The sequence below is a fragment of the Acanthopagrus latus genome, chromosome 21, assembly GCF_904848185.1.
Source record: "Acanthopagrus latus isolate v.2019 chromosome 21, fAcaLat1.1, whole genome shotgun sequence".
Taxonomy (NCBI): domain Eukaryota; kingdom Metazoa; phylum Chordata; class Actinopteri; order Spariformes; family Sparidae; genus Acanthopagrus; species Acanthopagrus latus.
Genome location: NC_051059.1, coordinates 6,911,614 through 6,932,770, shown reverse-complemented (window position 1 = coordinate 6,932,770; position 21,157 = coordinate 6,911,614). Strand labels below are relative to the sequence as shown.

Below are 21,157 nucleotides of genomic sequence, written 5' to 3'. Positions count from 1 at the left end.
ATCTGACAAATTATCACAGAGCTGGGATTTGTATTTACAACAGTGGTGTTGCACTCAGGAAACTGCAGGGGGCGCCAAATCACACAAATAGCTGATTTCTACATATTGTGGTTTTAATATGAGTTATATTCTGTAAAAATGTATATTCTTCACTCTTGTCACAAGTCATTTCATACCAGTTTGGTTCTCCAGCCAAAGTGTGTTGTGTGCCGTTTGGAATTCTTTGTTTTTTCCTTTCTGATTCAAGCCTTGTCCCATTGTCGAGCCCGTCTTCATCATTAAGATAACAGTCTAAAAGTGCCTTGTAAATTATAGCAATTTTGGTCAAGTGTAAAGCAAACAATGTAATAAAAGAGCCAAAAATCGATTCAAATAGGGAGAAATGTTTTTATTCAACAGTACAATAAATGAATGCATACAGTTTTTTTTTATCAGACATGGTCATATGAGGATGACTAAAAACAAGTATTTGAAGAGGTTTTATGATATATATACAGATGAATACATAACTAACATATGAGTCCGGTTGTTTTTAAAAACATGCAGGGTAGCTTCTTCCTCCTCATTGTGCTACAGACTTCCACTAAGGGCAAGAGATCTCCGCTCGAGGCGACGCTTGAACTCTGACAAACAGCATCAATTCCTTGTCCTTCATTCAACGATTCTCCTCCGATCTGTCATTCATATCATTTCAACAACTAGAAGCTGTCTACTGGGGTTTTGTATGAGGATGGTGCACGCTATGCATGATTCCTCCTTTATTTTTCTTTCTTTTTTTTTTGTTTTTTGGTTAGCAGTTTACATATATGAGTTTGCTTAAATTTAAAAATACAAAAATATATTACCTCTGTAGTTATTCAAGGAAAGAATTTGCACATGTAGTAGCAGTTATCAGTTATCTGTTACCTTCATTGTGACTTTGTTGTACCTCACACAAGTAACAAGGTCATTTTCTATACATGAAATTCAAGTAAACAACATCAGGTCAAACAAACAAAACAAAAGAAAAACGTAGATATTCGAGGACCTCATGCATAATGCAGTGTGAGAAACAGAGAACAACCAGAACAAGTACAAAGGGAAATAGCATCATTGAGACAGTTCTTCAACAAAGTGTATGGGGGTCTAGTTTTTTTTGTTTTTTTTTCTCAGTTTGGGTCCAGCCCACCGCTCTGTAGCCCGTACAGAAGCACATGCATCTCAGTGGGATCGGTTTCCTGAGCATTTCTAAGTCCTCGTCCGTGCACAGAGAATCTGACTTTTTCGGACGGACCTCCGAGTGTCCAGGAAACCAGCCCGATGTGTATCATTTGGTAAAGCTAGAACATTTACTGACCTCTTACGTACGTGTCTGCGCGGCGGGCAAACCCGCCGAGACCATTCTTCCACACACGTGACAATCATAGGAAAGAGGAGGGACGAAGACACTTCGAAAGTTAAAAAAAAAGGAAAAAAAAAGAAAATCACTTCGGTTGCTGTTTCTTTACCTGGATCTTGGGCTATATGGCAAACGTGTGGACAGCACCTTAAAGGTGCACTGAGTAGTTTTGGGTGAGACAGAGAAAGATTTTCACTGATTGATTTCTTTTTTTTTTTTTGTGCCTAATCTAACTAAATAAAACTAACTCTGGGGACCTTATTTTCCTCTGAGAACAGCTTGTTTATTCAGTAATGGAAATAATGAATATTTCTGAGTTTGTATAATTACCTCATTAATATTGTAAGTGTTAAAATTCGGCATTTGAATTTCTTCTACAAAACTACGTAGTGCCCCTTTTGAAAATGATCAGTGATCGAGAACAAGGAGACATTTTACAGATGGCTTAGATTGAAGCTCCAAATATAAACCTTGGAGAAGCAAAAGGCAGGGTCCAAAGGCGTTTCTCACAGTTGTTTTTGTCGGGAAGAAGGAGACGACTCTGTGACAGTGCAGCAGTTTTGGGTTTTGTTTTTTTTTTTTTCTTCCATGTACTGTCTGAACAAAGTCCACTGAAACACTGCTCAGTGTGAGAGCGTCGGGGGAGATGCATTTCTCTCTCTGCCTCACACTGACATCTTCTCTTTTTTTTTGCAATATACAGTACATTTTAGGGTCACAACTTGCATAGAGTAACAGCACAGCACACAAAAGGAACACTGCACATCCTCTTCCCCTTTGCCTCTATCTAAAGACCAACTGCTGGTGTCGTACCCAGCTGACCGTCAGAGAGGTGTGTCTCCTATCAGCTGCGCGGGGTGGACGACGGACATTTGTGCCTCAGAATAATACTGATAGACGAAACAAAACAAAAACAAATACTGCAGAGATCAGTGCTATGAGTACACAAGAGGCTTGGAATCGTAGTGACTATTTTTTTTTTTTTAACAAATAAGACTGCTGAGTAGTGGAGTTATACATCTAGTACTTTGGCTCAGTAGAAAATAGACTCAAAAAGGAATATGTGCACCGAATGCATACAAGTCTATGGATATACTGCTGTACAAAAGTCAGTTATCTGTCATGAGTTCTGTCATCTGTAGGCTACAAAGAAGTATTTCAGTTAAATGCTAGCTAAGTGTTTAACAACACGTCCTCCTCCAAGTCCTTCCTCTAAAAGTGTTGGTGATTGTTTTTCATGACTGTGGGGGGTCATCGTGATTATGTGCGCACTCACTGTCCCTTTCATTTCCGTGCGCCGGCATCTCCCCCTTGTCTTCATCAGTTCAAAATAGGTAGTGGGAATAATGCGGTAACGCTCTGTCAGTTCATCGTTAGAAAAAGCCAGCTATGCTCCTGGTGACGTTCCTTTCTTGATGCTGATGGCTGTAGATGTACTGAAAGGAATAAAATTTTAAAAAAATAGAAGAAAATAAAGATTTGTCCATAGTTTGTTCACATGAAGAATGCGGTCGAGGTCCTTTACGCTTTTAGTTCCTATGAAGAAGACTGACGAAACAGAAATCCACCCGGCCCTCTTAAATTCATAGTGCAGGGAGAGGAAATTCAGAAACCTGTAGAAACAGGCGAATTTAGGCTTTATGTTCCTGAAACTGACCCTTCTGAGCACCCTTACTGAGTGAGTGCGCTGGCAGGTGATGTTTCAGAGTCACGCGCTGGCAGACATATCGACCAGGCCTTAGTGTGTTTGGGAAAATACCTTGCTCGCTTCTTGCTACTCTTTTGGTTCTTAGTGTGCTGTTGCTTCCACAGTCCTGCACTCCTCTCTTCGTTTTTGCTGTCATCTCAGTTCATGGCGTGCTGGCGGATTGTATGGAAGATCCAGTCCATCTTTGTAGTCCAGCCGCCGTGGTGAGCATCGTTCATCTGCTTCATGAAGTAGTCCAGGGCCTCCTGCTCTGTCTTGTCCAAGGCCAGGGTCTTCCTGATGTAAGCGATGTCGTCGAACGACTGCAGCTCGGGCATCCCCGAGCCCAGCATCATGGAGAAGAGGTTGATGAAGAGGTTGGCGTGCTGCCGGATCGCCAGGTACGCCTTGTAACACATCTCCTGGAACCTGAAAGGGGAGAGGGAATCAAAAATTACAAAGAGGGGTTAAACAAGCTCTATGTAACCTTTTGTACCAATTTAAATGAGTCAATCCCTGTTTAATTGGCCATATGTGAGCAGAATGTAATGGAAGTTTCAAGACCTTTCTTTTATATGCTTAGCACAATTTCAATACCCACAGTGGCGTATTTCCAAAACCCAAATACTCTTTATTCATTTCTATTTTTTGAGGCTTTACTGGACAGGACAGTGAAGAAAGATGACAGGAAACAGGATGACAGCGCGGGGATGCCATGCAGCAAAGGCCCACGGGTTAGATTTCAACCCTGGGCTGCTGTGGCGAGTGCACAGCCTCTGCAGATGGGTCACATGCGCAACAAACTGAGCCCCCAGGGCGCCTAACTCTACATTTATTACCATAAGTGACAAAAAACTGCTAGATCCTTACATTTCAAGAAGCTGAAAACAGAAAATGTTGGACATATTTGCTTGAAAAACACTAAAATGGATGATCAGTTTTCTAAACAGTTCATCACCTATTGATCAACTAATAATCGTTGCTCTAATAAAATCAGAGAAATAGTTTTCTCTCTTTTCACTTGGCTTTGGTATGTTTTATAAGTCACTGCTAGTATTGCGTTAATGCCAAGTTAAATTCGGGTGTACTGCTGGTTTACCTTTCGAACTCCCTTGTTTTGGTGCACTCTTGAGTTCCTTTGCTAATAACGATCAGGAAGTCCTGTGTGAGCACAAAGGGCACACGTTCTCTCTTGTACCCAAACTTCTTCTTTTTGTGGTCGAGGAAATGGCCAAAGTCTATGTGGAACAGCTGCAAAAAAACATTGACAAAGGAAGACATTAATCATCTATTCATGGGAGATTTGGGTAAGAAATGTTAATCTGTTTAATGCCTAAACGAACAAAATAAACAAAGTGTCTTTGTTTTCATGACTGAATAAACAAAACGACTACACAATTTCACACTGTTTTACTTTGGTTATATGTGGCGGACCCTGCCACCTTTCAAGCTTCAAACAGTGTTCTGGGACATTGTTTTCCTCTGAGAACAGCTTGTTTATTCAGTAATGGAAAAAATGAATACATCTGAGTTTGCATTATGATGTCATTAATATTGTACATACAAAAATTCTGAGTTTGAATTTCTTCTCCAGAACTACATGGTGCCCATTTAAGAAAGAAACAGAAAAGATGCATATATGTGATGTAGAAGGATGTTAAACCTTTACCTGTCCATCATCTTTGACCATAATGTTGCTGTTGTGTCTGTCCCCTATGCCCAGGATAAATGTGGCTACACAGTAGCCTGCACATGACCGCGTGAACAGATCTATGGCCTGGTCATACCTAAGGAATCAAACAAATTTAAAAAAAAAAATGTTCTCACAACTTTACTCTTCCCAGAAAAGACACAATAAATCATCACATTAGCAGTCAGGCCACCTCTACGCCCTACAGAGGACCAGAGAGGCTGTGCAGATCGCTGCCACTCACATCTCTCCCTTGTTCTTATCCTTGAGCCACTGATGCAGTGTGTGGCTGTTGAACTGCAGTGCCCCCTTTAGGCCTCCTTTACACTGGATCTGCATGATGGTGTGAGAGTTCCTCACCACCTCGATCAAACCCACGCAGTCGCCGATGGACAGGCAGCCGTACGGCAGCATCCTGGGAGAGGAAGGACAAGAAACATAAAGGGGGGCAGAAATAATTAGGCCGGCAGTGACAGACTTATTAAGTGACTCGAGGTGGCTGCAAGGGGTTGCCGCTAATCTGCATTCAGGTATGAGTGCAGAACATGAAAGCATCCGGCGCCCGGTAATGTGCACCTGCATCCTCGCTGTCACAGTGAAGTGAGGAGCCTACCTGAGATCAAGGCCTTGGTTCTGCCAGATGTTCTCCATTATCCTAATGATCTGCAGCGTCAGCATGTCCTGCCTCAGATCTGCAGGGGCACACAGAGACAAGAAGGTGAATGACAGTGAAGTGATTATTAGCTGCTTAGCTGCTCTTTGATCAGCTTCCATGATGCATTATGGAGCAGGGCTGTCAGAGTCGGTTTGGTCACAGATGTTGCAGCAAAATGCGCGGGCAGCTGCGGTAAAGTGCGATTCAAATAACGTGACTTGTTAATGCTGAGATCCTTGTAAAGTGCATCGATGAGGATGTGTTTGTGTTCCATGATACGCCCTACAGGCTGAGAGTGAAATATGCTGCATGCTCAGCAAGAGCATTTTCAGCTTTGTGTGTGTGTGTGTGTGTGTGTGTGTGGTGCACAGAGGCAATAATGGACAAACAAATAGAGGGGGTGAGAGCGATACAAGGGGAAAAAACACAGAGAAAAAGCTCACCATCTCCATTTTTGAAGATGATTTCGTTGTTCTGAAAAAGCAGCTCTGACATCATGTCTGGATTTTCCCAGTTAAGCCATAGAGGTCGCTTGGCTGATGACATCATCCTGCATTCCTCCAGACTGAAACAGAAAGAGTAAACGTGTTTAAAGAAGAAAAACAAATTGAAGAAAAACAGAATGTTCTCAGGAAATGTCCCTGCATTTCCCTTCAACTGAGTCATGTAGAGTATATTTACCGTAAAAAAAAATGAGGCTGTACTCTAAGAGCAGTGAGTACATTCTCTTCTTAAAACACTTCAGGGATGTAATGTACACACACCTTTCATTATTTGTAATTATACTAAAAGCCACGCAGAGGAAAAAGGCGCAAACAACACCTGCAGAGGAACTAAGCATTCTCTCTCCTCTGAAGCGATTTCAGAGGGGAGTGTTAGATAAGGCAGTGCTGATGTACCGGAGGTTTCCCAGCTGATGAGCTGGATTCAGTGGGGAGGTGAAGCTCTGCAGGGCATCCATGTAGTCTGGCCTTCTCATCTGCTCCACCAGAAACTTCATTTGAACCTTAAAAGAGAGGGAAAAAATGAGTCAGTTAATAAAGCACTAGTTTTAGAAGGCTTTAAGAAGTGGACAGTAAGCACAGCCTGCTCACTGCTGCTTTACCCAAGCACAATGATTTGTCTTTCCCAACAAGAGAAGGATGCTTCACAGAGCACCATTTTTGTGCTGCGTGGCTCGACACTGGTTATTTCTTGATGGGCGATGGCAATTGCTGAATGAATAATGGTGTATATAGATATCAATCCTTCACAGTCATCGATCATCCTCCAGAATCACTCGCCCCAACTTTCGAGCTAATTTGCTAGTTAGCTACTTAATGCCTTGGTCACACTACATTGCCGTTATTTTCACACTACACAACATTCTGTCTGTCTGTAAATCTGGAGTCTTGAATTTATCGAGGCTTGCACACTACGTGACTGATTGGCGACAGGCGGTCAAACACTGCAGCAAAAAGAACAAAGGAAGAGGAGGCGCGGAATATGAGTGAGAGGATGAATTAGTATGCGCAGGCAGCGCGGATGATTTTTGCAATGGAAACATGTAACTGCCTGCTTGTATTGTTGGTCAAGAAGGACAACATGGTCACACCTACTTAACAGCTAGTGTGTAAGTGTCCTGATGCTATTTTTGTATTGTTATTGTGCCGCTCCACACAAATAGATGCATGATAAGACTGGCTTCAGAGAGCTGCTGCAGATGTAAGCATAGAAGAGAGAGGGAGAGAGGAGAGTCTGCTCTCATTGCTTGTAGTTTGTTCCTGGCTCCATGACCCGTCAGATATTTGGCCTGCTAGATATATAGTAGGCGTTGGTTCAGCATGTGGCGATCGTCGTTGATTGGAGCGCGTGCTGATCAGCCTCTGATCTGTATGTTGGCAATCTCTAAAAAACGGCGGCGAGTTAAAGACCAGGGCTGAAATCCTGTAGCTTGAGCTTAACCAATGGATTTACTTTCTCTACTGACTTAGACACATTAGCTCCAGGCTATGACCTTCTTGTAGCCACTATTTGTATATCCAGCTCAGCCTTACTGGCAGACAAAACATTTTTTGTTTAATTCATTGATTGTGATGGAATATACTTAAGGACATTTACTCAAGTACTGTACAAATATAACTTTGAGGTAGCTGTATTTCTGTATTCTGCATACTTCATACTTCCACTACACTATATTTGGAGGCAAATATCTTGCTTTTTACTCCACTACATTTATTTGATAACTTAAGTTACAAGTTGCAAACTGCTCCTGCAGCCGTTTTTTTCCCGCAATCCGCAACAGAAAAACAAAAAATAAATCAGGACATGGATTCTGAAAATGAAAAAGATGCTGATAATTAGATCTAATAAATTGCCAGTCAATAATGCCAGCATCAAGAATGTTGACACCAAGTCAATGACAAGTTCCCAGTTTGTTTAGGCATTAAAAAATAAACTCAGTGAATGAAGACCTTTCTATTCTGATTCAAATTTCTTTCCCCAAACTACATAGTTCAACTTTAAGTACCAGCTTTAAGTCAATAATCTTCGGTGGTAATCTATATCTCTTACTGTAAGGAAGCTGCAATGCAAACTGAAAAAAACAACTGTCCAGACTCTCTCGCAACATACTGCAGTATCTCTGTGGCCAGATTGGTCCAGATGTCATCAAGATTAAACTCAACGTTTCAGTGGATCACAATTAACAGCTGTCGGCTGTCACATTACCTTCTGTGCCTCATCTTTTTTCTCCTGTTTGAGGAGGTCGGTGAGATTGATGAGTTTCTCCATGGCCTCCACCTGTCTGCTCAGGTGCTTCAGATACATGCCACAGGCCCGGCAGTACGACTCCAGCAGCAGGCCGAACCGCTGGCTCACCGTCTTGTTGTGCATCTCTGACCTGCACACGTGTAGGCAAGAAAAAGAAAACATTCAAAGATCGCTTGTGTCCTGGTGGAAAACGTTACCGTCCTCCTCGTAAATACACGCACACACAGCCACACACACAGTTTCCCGAAACATTGATTGACATCAGCTGTATTCCAAAAGTTTCTTGAATTCAAGACGATTTGGGACCAGACAGTTGAGTGACATTCAAGCAACAGTTTAACCTTTCATTTCACATATAAACAGGTCCAAATTCCTGAAAGCAGACCTTTCTAAATCAACTCACTTTAAATGCCAGAAGAAGAAATGTCCTATCCTCTGATTGGTTAATGCCTTTTTCAGCAGGAAGCGTGCAAGTGGGTTATCAAGGTACTGCTCATACTTTAGAACCTGGGCACAAGCACAGAAAACAGAAGAAATACCATTAAAAATATATCTTTCGCCTTAAGAAAGCACTTTTAAGGGCATCAAGCTGATCAGACCCTTTTATCAGAATAACAATGTTCAATTAAATTGTGTCTAAAGCCGGATGAGGCGTGGCGCACCTGAACCAGTTGAATGAGGTACTGTGAGAGTTTGTCATCTGTTAGGTATTTCTCAAGGCACTTCACGGCAAACTCTCTGATCATTGGATCAGGGAAGTTACAGTCCAGCAACTCCATGGCTTGTTCTGGCTTGATAGCAGGCCAGTCCTTCAGAAGGCAATACATCTGAAATGGAAAAAAGAAACACACGCTGACCACAGATACTGTACATGTTGTTTGTTTTGTTTTTACATTCTGGCGTTTAAACAACCACACACTACATGAGGCAGAATGTTAGTGCGCACTATCTGTGTAAACATCAGCTGAGCTGTTGCAATAGTATAGCACCTTAGGTCAGGCGCATATCTATGTCCTCACGTGATGTCCTTCAAAATAAAGGCATGTCAGCAGTAGAAACATGAGCTCACCTGTGCAATCTCATCCCTGGAGTTCCATTTCACAGCCAGGAGGATCTTGGGAAGGATCTCTGGCATGTTGAGGCAGTCTTGTCTAAAAGAGTTTGACAAGGGATTATCAACATCAGTCCCATGTGACATGTGTAAAATGTGATGTACCCCTTAAAAAAAATCCTATACAATGGTATACCAGCCCTCAAACATTACCTGTGCCTCCATAAAAAGTCTTTCTCCTGCTCAGTGATTTCAGAGAGTGGGTCTCTGTTACACACCTGGCGTAGCTGCTCATTGTCGGTGTCGGTCAGGGGGTTGTCACGCGCCAGTCTGTTAGTCTATGATACCATATAACACACGGAACACACAGTTTAAAGCAACATTATGTAAACTTGTTAACCTTAAAACAGCAGCTTCAAAATCATGCTGATAATACAGTATCATGTAACTGGGTTACATACACGTTTACTTCAACATACAAGTTTTCAAAACATTACAATGTTACGAAGTCATGAGCTGTGTTTGTAGTTAGCACCTACATTATGTCTGACAAACCATGACAGTCCTCGGGTTTGTATTTATGACAGTGGTGCTGCACGCAAACAAAATGCCAATTTCTACATAATGTTGCTTTAAGGTGGTCAAAAGTATCATGGCTTTTTCAATACTTAGTGTATTCAATAGTCTCACAGGTACCGAATTTGTGAAAAATGCAGAGCTATAATAAGATGTGCAACCCAGGACTGAACAGATAGTAACATTATCACAAATGTTAATGTTGTGCGTTTCTGTTCAAGCGCTGTGTCACCAAAATGATTTAAAAAAAAGAAAATATTTTTTTCATTTTGTGTGCCTTTATGTCTCTAAGCAATGTTAGACAAAGAGGCTCCAAGAATGTTTTTTTTCATATTAGTACTCCGTTAAAGTGTTAAATCCTGGTACTGTGACAACCTTACAACAACTTCAGCAGCACATGGGGTCTACATATGTAAATGAAAGGGTGATATCAACTCATTGTCTGTAGTGAACAGAATAAAATGCAGATCGCAGGATGATGTTATCTTACCAAACCAGTGTGGCAGTAATTAAAGCCAAGCTCTCTGGATATGTTCCAGTTTGCATGGTCTTCAATGATGGTCATATCAGGGTACTTGACAGGGCAACTGAAGTGGTCAAACTCCAGCTCCAGACAAGGGGTTTCCTGCACAGTTAGAAAGCGGATGGGAGAGGAAAGGTCATTCAAGGTGATTACTGTAATCAAAGAAAGGTGCCTGTGTCAATGAGTAATTATTTAAGTGGGATAAGAGGCTTGGTTGATTAAATTGAGGCGGCTTAAACCCGGCTCTGAAACGCTACGGGTTGTCACCAGCTCGATTAAAACTGCGTCATGAGGCTTAGAGGTCAGTCGCAGACACAAGTGTAATACATATTTTAAGCTTAAAAGGCTGGGGGAAAAAGATTACATTTTTCCTTGATATTTTATCTTCTTGGTGCTTCAAGACGGCCCATGTAGCTCAAAGAGATCTGCTTTGACAACCTTTCTATTTTAAATTCTGATCTGATTCTTTTTGGCATTTCCAGTTTTATACTTTGCCTGCAAAATGATAAAACAAAGAGCAAAGTCTGTTTACATTCGAAATCTCTCCATCAGACAACTATTTGCTCTGTAAAAATACATGAGACACCACTGGGAGCACAAACAGGGAGCAAACATTAGGTCCATAATGCTGACGTGTGCTGTTCACCTTGTTGGGGTTAGAGCCCGTGACGCCGATAGGGTTGAGCAGGTCTTCCAAGCCATGGGGCACAGGCCATAGGTTGAGAGCCATCTTCCCTGCTACCAGTGTGTGGGTGTAGTCAAACAGGTTGATGTTGCCCCAGGCGAGGGGACAGTGCTCCTGCAGCAAAATATACCAGGAAGATGATGCATAAGAAAATGATTAGAGACACAACCACTCCGGGCTATGAAACACACAGGGAGGTTTGTTTGTTTCCCACGCAGAACAGAAACTGGCTTAGGTAACTGCTTTGATTTAAATAAAGATCAAACAGGAATAAACATGAAAACGATCACAGCATTAAAATTATAATCCTTATTATTCTCTAACAATCTCTGTTTTTGTTTGTGGTCTGTATTTTCTCCTCAACAGCCAAAAGCTCAATAGAAAATGTGCTTGGGGAGAACCAGAGATCGTCCCCGGGTTGAATGGGATTTTCTCTATACATTAATATGTATATACTGCCACTATGCAAATGAAAAAAACTGGCCTGAGCGTTAACAACAATGGAGTGCTTCTTCTCGTGCTGTGAATATAGTTATTATCACCGTCCGGAAACTCAGCCAAGAAAAAAAATATGCTGCCTTAAAGCCAGAGAGGATGTAGTAAACTCAATATCGCTTGGGGATGCGACGCATTCTTTCCTGATAATGCTACATTGTGAACGATGGACCCATGTTGAAACGGGCAGGACAGCCTGCTAACTGTAAGCACAGTCCTGCCATGTGTTTGGCCAACCGAGCAACCAGCCGATGGAGCGAACGCTAAACACAAAGCAGCACTGAAACTTTCTGTTGAGCAGTACATTAAGTGTCCAGCTGTGTGCAGTTTGCTGGTAAAAGCACTTTGAATGTGAGCACTTTTAACCAACAACTATACATGATTAACTGATCTGGATCAGTTGTATCTGTTGCAGAGCCTGGTAAAAGGGAGCAGCCAATGAGCTGTTAGATGAAAAGCTGCAGAAGACAGACTGCAAACCTCCAACTCTTCAGCTAAGCAATCACTTGCAGTTGTTCATGGCACGATGGAAAAATGCCAATTACTGATAGACTTCTTCACTGAAACAATGCTCATTTGTCTGGCAGATACAATGCACCGGTTGCTCTTTCAAAAGATTTCTTACAAAAAAAAGCATCTCAAAGAGAGTCTGCTGCGGTATTAAGACTCCCTTATCAAGTAACCATGGATGATTCCCATAGAACAGAAACAAAAACCTTTAATTATAACGTGATTATAAGCTGAATGTAGCATTTGAGTGCTAACCTCCTTAGCCCCCTTCCTTCCTTTCACAGAGCAGATGGAGAGGCAGAGTCGGGCAGCGCGGGGGATGTCTGGAATGTACATGTCGTAGTTGAGCCACTCGTTCCACCTGGAATAAACAGGGACAGAGCCGTTAACGTAATCAATCACATTACTGTAGCAAAGCTGAATGAAATCTGGGAGTTTTGAACGCCATTCTTCATCGTGCACTACCTGGGGTTAGAGCAGGGCACACGCTGGGTGTTGACATTGTCGCACAACTGCTCTCCACCGTGGTATATCCCAGTCCTGACGTAGATCTAGAGCAGCCACAAGAAAAACAGAATTATATACTCATCAACCAAGTGATAAAGATATATATCACTACGTTTATGACCGCATGATGTGAAAGACACTGCTCAACAACTTCTAAAAGCCTCCAAGATTCTGGAGATGTGGGACTACATACAGCATTTATTCTCGCAAAAGCAGAACAAAGAGAGTCTGCTCTTTAACCAGATGAAGTCATGTAGTGCATGTGTACCTTGTCAATGTCTCTGATGTTCACATTGACATAAGTGGCGCACAGTATCCTGATCCGCAGTGTTCCATTGATAGTCCATAGAGACTTGGTGGCTGTTTCCCCATTCATGTAGGGTGTCGCTGTGGATATTCGCCTTGCATAAGACGGCATGGTGAAGTTGTCCATGGGCAGCTGGGAATACAGGCTGTCCTTTGCCATTAGCATCAAGTTGGGCATCCGTCCCAGCATGATACAGCTGCGCACATACTGTTGAGGACAGACAATGTGACATTTTGTAGTGGCAGCGATTGTGACATTTTGGAGCCATTTATGCAATTTCCAAGTTTATCAACACAGAAATTGTTGGACTGCACAAACACAAGCCAGCTGCTTTGTACCAACATACTGGGATGTATACGGTCTTTTCTTGATCAGCACATATTCTAATAAACATCATTTAATGTCAAGAATGCCAAGCACATTTGTGTCGGATGATAATGTGATGTGAAGTGGAACTCTTCCCCTCTGAGCACAATGACATCAGATGCAGTTAGGCCAAGATTAAATTAGATTACCTTGTACTGACTCAGAGGGTATTTCTCCAGTAAGTACTCGTCACAGCCGCAGACTTTGAGGATGTACTTTCCCTGATACTCCTGCACGCACATCTTTAACTGCTCCTGGGACAGCAGCATGCTGCGCGTCTTCTTGCGGATGGCTTCGGCGATCACCTGCTCCGGCACGTAGTCGTGGTTGATCTTCAGGGTGTACTTCTGCTTGTCGTTGCTGGGTGACACAATAACCCAGATGACTACGATGATTTGACCTGAGGGAAAGAGATCAAACAAAAAAAAAGGTGCTCGCATGTGTAAACAGCAAAAATGTGACTGTTTGCCTAATACATTATTGATACGATTGCTGCGCAGCGTAAAAATATCTTACCTTTATCTAGCTTGTTATAGATGTGCCTGGGAAGTTCGACTGAGGATTCTACATTGGGAGGATATACATACAAAGCTCTACTGTGGGGCCCGTTACTGTCTCTGAGGTCCACAGCCTCTTTGCAAACATTTAAAATATTCCTTCTGAAGTCCTGCACTTCTGAGTCTTTCACCAAATCAAACTCACATATAGGCATTCCAATCGCAAAACCTGAAAGAAGAAACAAGTGCTTCATTAAAACATGCAGTGCGTGCTTTAAACTCACAAAGTTTTGTTTGGATCCTCTGCATGTGAAATGTGAGCTTTTCAATTATACAGTGCAACATGTAACAGAATATGTGTGACGAGTTCAGGCCAAGGGCATTATGTTAATCCTCCTCATTGTGGATAATGACATTGCCAAGGCTTGTGGTTATTACTGTACAGCAGGTTGTTTTGCGGCTGCATGATAATTCCATGAGCATACCTATCTCTCTGTTGAGAATTTTCTCTTCTCTGTTGCCTACGGGCTCGATGACTTTGAGGAAGGCCTGGAAGAGTCTGAGATCGCATAGCCTCCTCGTCTCATCGTAAAACTCCTCCCGCTCTGCCTCCTGGGTGACACTGACAAAGATGTAGGAGCTCTCCTCCTGCAGCAGATGGTAAAGAGGGTACTTCCTGGCCTCTTTGAAAAGCTCATGCTTGACTGTGATCAACGTGGCCTCCCGGAGGCACTCCAACGTGAGAATCATGCCATTTGGCAGAAGGCAGTCCACTAGGATGCTGGGGGGCATCAAGTGCATCCCCCATAGTTCTCCTGAGGAGGGCCTGGGAGGCATGGTCGTGCCAGCAAACTCGCTCTTTTTCACAGCCTGGTAATTATCAGATGAGCGATGTCAACCAACTGCGAGAAAGAAAGAAAGAAAGAAAGAAAGAATCGGGATTATATAAGATCCACTGACCTGTGCACAGTAATGCAGAACGCTTGTGGTAAATATTTGGCTCATGATGATGGAGTTTCATAGTGACAGCATATAACAATGCTAACAACACATTCATGAGTCTAAATTTAACATGAGTTGCCTAAAAATGTCAAAACCAGGAGTAAATACATATTAGGGAGAAGCCTACAGCACCATCGTATATTGTTTTTGTGTTTTCATGTTCACCATATGTGAGCACAGCCATATGTAAAGTGACTTTCCTTCAGTTTGACAGAAGGGTTGTAGCAACACATCCATACTAGCTTAGCAGGTTAACTTTAACTATGTAACTTGTCTTTTATTATTACTATTATATTATTATGATTCTTATTATAACAACTTCGGCAGCTTAAATAACACAAACATAACTTGTCATCACACCAGAGGCAGAAAGCCCTCTGACAAAAACTTTGGCTTTGGTAAGCTGGTGTTAAAACAAGTCATGCTAGCTCAAAGTGAAATGATAGATGTCCAGTGATGTCGGCTGAAAGGACTCCAACAATCATGTAAACAAAGTTAGCTAACAAGCACTTCCTGCACTTGAGTTGAGTGTGGCTAACACTACGAAGGTTGAGGTTTTAGTCTGTTCTTGACAGTCACCTCGATCAGTTCGTTTTGTGCAGCTTGTTGGGTTAGGTGTTGTTTCTTGGCTAGCTAGCAAACCATGCTAGCCAAGTTCACTAAGCAGATCAATGTCATTTATAATATGAAAACCTCGCCTGATACAGAAGCTAATGTTAGTCTGGCGTTTCTTCTGTAAAGAGATACGACCCGCCGGTGTTTCGTGTGAGTACATGGGTAGCTGTTTTGATTAAGAATTAAAGCTAACACACATCATAACGCGAAGAAAACAAACAAATATGAAGCTACCTGTGTCAGATTAGCGGTTAGCCGCGAAGCTAGCCAGCCAGCACAATCATTAGCAGCGGCTAGCTGAGTAAATCCCGTTCGTGCCCGCTCGGGAAGTCTCAGGCAGCGGTGCTAGCTCTTGCGTTAGTCCATCCAAACAATGATACTGGAGGGTCGGACCGACCCGCTATGGTGAAGAAAAGACGCCTCTTGCTCCCGGTGATGTTGTCAATATGCTACAGTGGAATAAGTCTATCATACTTCATGATGTTCTTCATCGTGCTGTCCCGAAAATAAACTGCACAGTTTGGTAGCACGCTAGCTCCGCACAGCTAGCCTGCTCGAGGGCTGCTAGCAGGCTCATCACCACGGACCGCCCTCCCACACACAGGGAGTTCGATGGTGGAGAAAAGGCAGTTTGTCATGAGATGAGACTGGGGAATTAAGAGGAAACTACTCGTTCACATGAGCAGGCCGGTGCAGAAGTTGCTGTTTTGTTGCTACAGAGAGTCACACGCAGAGCCCAAAGCAAATACTTTTTACCAGCATGAGTGAGTGAGTGGAGCCCTGAGAATAGAAAGTGTTGCTGATAGATGTATGATTCATTAATTCCATTACAGTGGTTCATTGCTTCCACCTGAGACATTACGTCTCCCCTGCTTCTGACTGCATGTCTTTGAAACTACATAATATTTCAGCTGAACTCTTACTGGCCACGGGCAGAGGAAGAATATCACCGGCAACACAATACGTGTCAATGCCCACCCTATGGTGTGAACTTGAAATTGTGCACATTAGTTGTGCAGACAATATTTCAGGACAGGAATATTATCCAAACATTTTAATGCACCATAGATGAAAACTTTGTGGCGTCCCGGGACACTCCAGGGTCCCTGGAGGGGGTTCCAGGGCTCCCCTAAAACATAAAGGGGTACACCCTCTAATCATGTTTGGGGTCCTTGATGTGAAAAAAGTCTTTTAAAAAAAATCACTGTATTAAACACATCCTCAAAATGAGCAAACTAATTTCAGACGAGTGTGCAGCCTTGACAGATATGAGCACTCTGTGTGCTTTCTATATCCAGGGGAGATGATCTTTTGTCTCAGCTGCAGGGCCACAGTGTGTGCCTACAAAGAACTGTTTTATAAAATCACCACAGTGGGAGCATTAAAGTGCTGTTTTAATGTGTGAGATAACCTGGAGGTGGATACAGCAGTTGCTGTATTGCAGAGGAAACATTTGACCCTGGAATCATGTTTTTGGGTAATTTAAAGGTACAACATATTAGAATTTTAGCTTCAACACTTTTGGTCATGTGGTCCTATATTCTTGACCTTTGGGGCTTCAGGATGGGCGATGCGCTGTTTTCGTTCTCACTCCGCCGTCAACAAAAATCTGTTCCGAGTATTAACCGCATGCTAAGCCTTGTTGGTTTTCGAGGTGTTATAAAGTTGCATAGTGCGCCTTTAAAACATTCATAATAACAGTTTGGATGTCACCATGCTGGCTAGCCCCTAACCAGTTCATACCTCAAGAAGTGATGGTAACATACTAAACAACAAAAACACTCCCCTGGTGTTCCCAGTCAGGACAGAGTCAGCTAATGCAACCGCTAGCTGCACAGTTAACTGAGCTAACTAGCAAATAGCAACTGCAGTTAGCAGCATTTAGTGTTTACTCTGGTGATATGTTGCTCCCTATTTGTTTGGAGTTTAAATTCAATCTAATTTTTACATATGGCACTTATAAGGTTTTCTTGGGAACCATAGACAAGCAGTTTTTCCTGTAAATCTGCATCCATACATTCTGTTATAAATTTAATTATTTGAAGAGTGTGCAAACTACTTTAAAGGGAAAAATATACATATATAATATATCTATGTATTGTGTTGAAGAGATATCTACTGATGTTAGCATGCTACCTTGCTAGCCCCAGCCCATCCTTTCCTTATAATACCACTCTGTCTTAGTCCGGATCACTAGCTGCACCGCTAACCAAGCTTGAGGCAGCTACAGTTTGCAGCAGTTAGCTGTTACCCAGGTGAAACAGGCATTCAAGAGTCGTCCCGGTTCTTACATATTGTGCCTTTAATCACCAGGCCTCTGTATGTTCATTGTGGTTTGGTGAGCTAAATTCATCATCATCTTGACATGCAAAGAATCACGTCAGGTTGTGCAGGACATCATGAGAGACTTGCACGTATTATTTGGTCGCTGAGATAGTGGATATCAAATAAGAACATGTGGCTTCAGAAAATATGATTCTCAAAATAAAGGGAAAGCTGTAGCCCTCCTCAACAACACAGACGATATTTCTGGACGGACAGCATTGAAGATTTAAATATAGGTTGGTTTCTGTCATGTGTAGGTGACGTAGCAAACACGTGCTCATTATAAACAATATTTAGGCGTACAAGTGTCACAAACTCTTGTAAACAGGTACCCATGAAACGTTTTACAAGGCTTCAACACCATGCAAAATCCAGGCATAGTCCTCCTCCAGGTATTTACAGCCAGCTACTTGTCCAATATTTTCCGCCAGTCACCCCAGCCTCGATCCAGAGTGATAGTCAGCTGTTCCGCGTGTCTCAGCCGAAGAGGAAAGTTTGCAAGAGGTCACTGCAAGGTCACTTTTGGCTCAAACAATCCCTTTCATGTCGCGCGTCCATCGCCAAGCCCCCCAACGCGCCGCCCGGCTCTCACAGCTGCTCCGCGTATTTCACCTCTTGATCTTCCCTATTTCCTCGCTGAGCCTGGAGAGGTACTGCGTGAGCTTCACCATGACGATGATGAGGGCCCCTCCTAGGAGCATGCAGGAGGGCCACAGCAGCGAGTGGACGACGATGCTGTGGTCGTACAGGCGGGTCAGCAGCACCGCCTCCTGCTGCTCGCTGGGGTCATAGTAACAAGGGACCTGCTGGTTGGCCTTCAGACGCTCAGAGATGTTCATGATCATGACATGCATGGCAAGGCTGTCCTTCTGGCACCGGGGCACATAGAAACACTGCACGGGACAGGAAAAAGGAGGTTATCTAGAGGGCAATCGTGTGGTCAGACTTTTTTTCTCTGCTGATGGGGGTGGGGGGCCACTTTGAAACACACCACCCTCCATGTATCACCTTTCAGCTTGACCAGGAAAAATTCCAAATCCTATCAACTAACATTTTTTTTTTCTGAATCGAGAGCAGAGCGAGTCTATAATCGGGCAAACATCTGACAGCCGTTGTCAACATTTGAAGCGGTTCAGTAATTCTCTGTATTTTCCCTCTGGCACTGTACTCACTTCAGAGCTGGTGTCCTGGGTCTCTTCATTGTGAGATAAGCGGCTGACGCGGCCCGTGTTATTGACGCTCACGTAGACCTGCAGACACGGGTATTTGGAGACTCTCCAGCAGTCTGACCCACAGTTGTAGGAACAGTTCATGTCTGCTGTGACCGTGGAGTTGAGTACAACACACACACCCTCCTCTGTCCACACACTGTGTTGACATTTAAATGAAGAGCCAATTTAATGCAAAAAAAAGAAGAATCTCATGATATGAAATCAAATCGGCCTTGGGTATAATTTCATAAACTATTCATTTGTGCAATTTTCAGGTTGAGAGGGCACTGAAGCAGTTTCTCAACGAGCACTTCTGATGAATAAAACATGCTTCTGACAGAAATATCAGTTCAGTCCTTTATGGGATGTAAAAAATAAAAGATAAAAAATGCAATTCTACTATCAGGCTTGTACCTGTCTGCATAGGAGCGTAAGATAGTGATGCCCAGGACAAAGTACATCATGACTGAAGAGAGGATCATCCCGAGCCCCAGGAGAATGGCTCGGTCTTCGCCGGGCTTCAGAGCCGTCACTGTCTTCTTTTTGTCCAATAAATCTACCTCACGGAATTTCTGGTAGATTGACCTCGACGATGGAAAATGAGGAGGCGTCGTCATTGTACATATTTTTGAAGCCACAGTGCAAATATTATGACATGGAAATCAAAACGCATGACAAGAGACAGCCTTGAATGCCCCTTAAAGGATAACTCCACCAGTTCTACACATTAAAGATCATATTGATGACAGTTGTATGCAGACAGATCATTTGTAAACATAAGACACGTACAGAGCTTGTAGAGAGGTGCAGAACAAAAGTATCTTGTTCCCTTTAAAACATTATTATGATTGTTAATTAATAACTGCACAATGTTAGTCGGGTCCGAAATGATTGTCTTGCTAACGTCTCTGTAAAAATAGGAAGTTGAATGAAGCTTCTGGCAAAGATTGTCGGCCAATAGTATAACTGAGTTGGGATCACACGGTGTCTCCGTTTCGTCAACATCAACCGTGTTTGCGGTTCAAAATCTGATGCCCACATTATCCACAATGCAACTTAGCCACTGAGTAGCATAACTGAAGGCAATTTATCAGGTTACACGCAGCTTCCTCTAGAGCCACACACTTTAATATGTAAACTTGGTGGCATTACCCTTTAAGTCAGCGTATACAGGCTGAACGGGTGCGAGGCTGTTACCTCCTTTCGCTCCCTCCTCCCGAGCCTGGTCTACTTTTGGTCCCCGCCACAAAGAACATCTTCCTCGATGATCCGCGTCCTCCTTTGCTCGGTGAGGCCAAACGGCAGGATTGCTGAAAAGACCTGTGAATTACAGCCACTTTAAGGTTTAGCTGCCCTGAAGCATACAAGTCCATTTTCTTGTTACACCCAAATACACTTTCACCACCTGGATCATAAATGCAACACAAATCCCAAGTCACTGGTTACAAAGCAAATCTGTAGGACAACAAATCACACTGTAGCTTTGGTGCATAATTGCCTTCAAACTCACCACATTTATACAAAAAGAAACATTGAGTAAATGTCTCTCCCAGTAAGCCTGCAGACAGCAGTGACTATTATGCTGTGCCGACAGGAAGCACCATTGATACAGGGGACTCCACCAGGTAAACATCTCATTTTCAACACAAAGAAACACTTCGGTGGGTAAACAAAGATGACAGATAGCCACGGATGAGAGGTGTTAATGCTGATGAGGCCCCTTAAAAAAAAAAAAAACTACCTGCTTTATCCTGAACACTTCTGCTGTCAACACGAAGTCATTGGCTCCTCACTGGCACAACAACAACACCTTGCATGAGTAGCCTCCTCGCTCTCTGCCGGTCCTAAAACACAGAGAAATGACAGCGCACATGCAGCTTTGGTCCCACAAATGACATAAGAGTTTATTCAAACGCAAAGTGAGACGTGATGAGTTATTTTTTTCCCAGGTCGCCCAGGGGTCAGCATGAAGGTGACGCAAAAAAAAAAAAAAAACACTTCAGAGACTACAAGGCATTAACTCAAAAACATAATTAAAGGAGCAATATGTAAGAGATGGCCACCTGGTGAATTTATACTACAAACACCTAGGGGGCAGTAAAGCACCAGAGTTAGCTAGTAAGAGTGCACAGTTAGCAATCGTACAGCTGACTCTGCTCTGATTGGGAGCTCAGAGTGAGGGTGAGGGTGAGTGTCGGTTTTGGTTACAATTGGACCGTCACCCCCCGAGATGCAAAGTGAACAGGCGCTAGCTAGTTAGCATGCTATCTTCAACAGGTCTCTGCTATACAATACATAGACGACTTTTACATAACATCACCACTGT

General features: G+C 42.9%; 2 protein-coding genes and 1 long non-coding RNA gene across 3 annotated transcripts; 1 reads left to right on the top strand and 2 right to left on the bottom strand.

Annotated features, from left to right (window-relative positions):
* Positions 1-2,061: 2,061 nt before the first annotated feature.
* LOC119011374 (phosphatidylinositol 4,5-bisphosphate 3-kinase catalytic subunit alpha isoform) lies at positions 2,062-15,928 on the bottom strand. Its single transcript, XM_037084431.1, has 21 exons — positions 15,530-15,928; positions 14,164-14,580; positions 13,698-13,907; positions 13,331-13,581; positions 12,777-13,022; positions 12,467-12,552; positions 12,257-12,362; positions 10,958-11,110; positions 10,279-10,413; positions 9,426-9,550; positions 9,231-9,312; positions 8,824-8,988; positions 8,565-8,668; positions 8,120-8,291; positions 6,310-6,416; positions 5,854-5,975; positions 5,369-5,447; positions 5,000-5,170; positions 4,735-4,852; positions 4,165-4,316; positions 2,062-3,494 (listed from the first exon to the last, which is right to left on the bottom strand). Exons 2-21 carry the CDS (start codon positions 14,513-14,515, stop codon positions 3,224-3,226), a joined length of 3,207 nt encoding a protein of 1,068 aa, XP_036940326.1. The 5' UTR covers positions 14,516-14,580; positions 15,530-15,928; the 3' UTR covers positions 2,062-3,223.
* Positions 15,925-19,217, top strand: LOC119011376. Its single transcript, XR_005072176.1, has 3 exons — positions 15,925-16,059; positions 18,798-18,951; positions 19,107-19,217. It is a non-coding gene; the product is annotated as an uncharacterized LOC119011376 (long non-coding RNA).
* Positions 17,644-20,677, bottom strand: kcnmb2 (potassium large conductance calcium-activated channel, subfamily M, beta member 2). The gene is made up of 5 exons (XM_037084433.1): positions 20,573-20,677; positions 20,029-20,151; positions 19,246-19,416; positions 18,793-18,988; positions 17,644-18,513 (listed from the first exon to the last, which is right to left on the bottom strand). Exons 2-5 carry the CDS (start codon positions 20,085-20,087, stop codon positions 18,229-18,231), a joined length of 711 nt encoding a protein of 236 aa, XP_036940328.1. The 5' UTR covers positions 20,088-20,151; positions 20,573-20,677; the 3' UTR covers positions 17,644-18,228.
* Between the last annotated feature and the right edge of the window lie 480 nt (positions 20,678-21,157).

Coding starts and splice junctions, on each gene's coding strand:
- LOC119011374 (XM_037084431.1), bottom strand. CDS start 14,515: ATGCCTCCCAGGCCCTCCTCAGGAGAACTATGGGGGATGCACTTGATG. Junction 13,023..13,330: donor ACCCTCTGAGTCAGTACAAG/GTAATCTAATTT, acceptor TGTCCTCAACAG/TATGTGCGCAGCTGTATCAT. Junction 3,495..4,164: donor AAAACAAGGGAGTTCGAAAG/GTAAACCAGCAG, acceptor CTCCCCTTTCAG/GTTCCAGGAGATGTGTTACA.
- kcnmb2 (XM_037084433.1), bottom strand. CDS start 20,087: ATGTTCTTTGTGGCGGGGACCAAAAGTAGACCAGGCTCGGGAGGAGGG. Junction 19,417..20,028: donor GGAGGAGGGAGCGAAAGGAG/GTAACAGCCTCG, acceptor TCCATCGTCGAG/GTCAATCTACCAGAAATTCC. Junction 18,989..19,245: donor TTACGCTCCTATGCAGACAG/GTACAAGCCTGA, acceptor ATGTCAACACAG/TGTGTGGACAGAGGAGGGTG.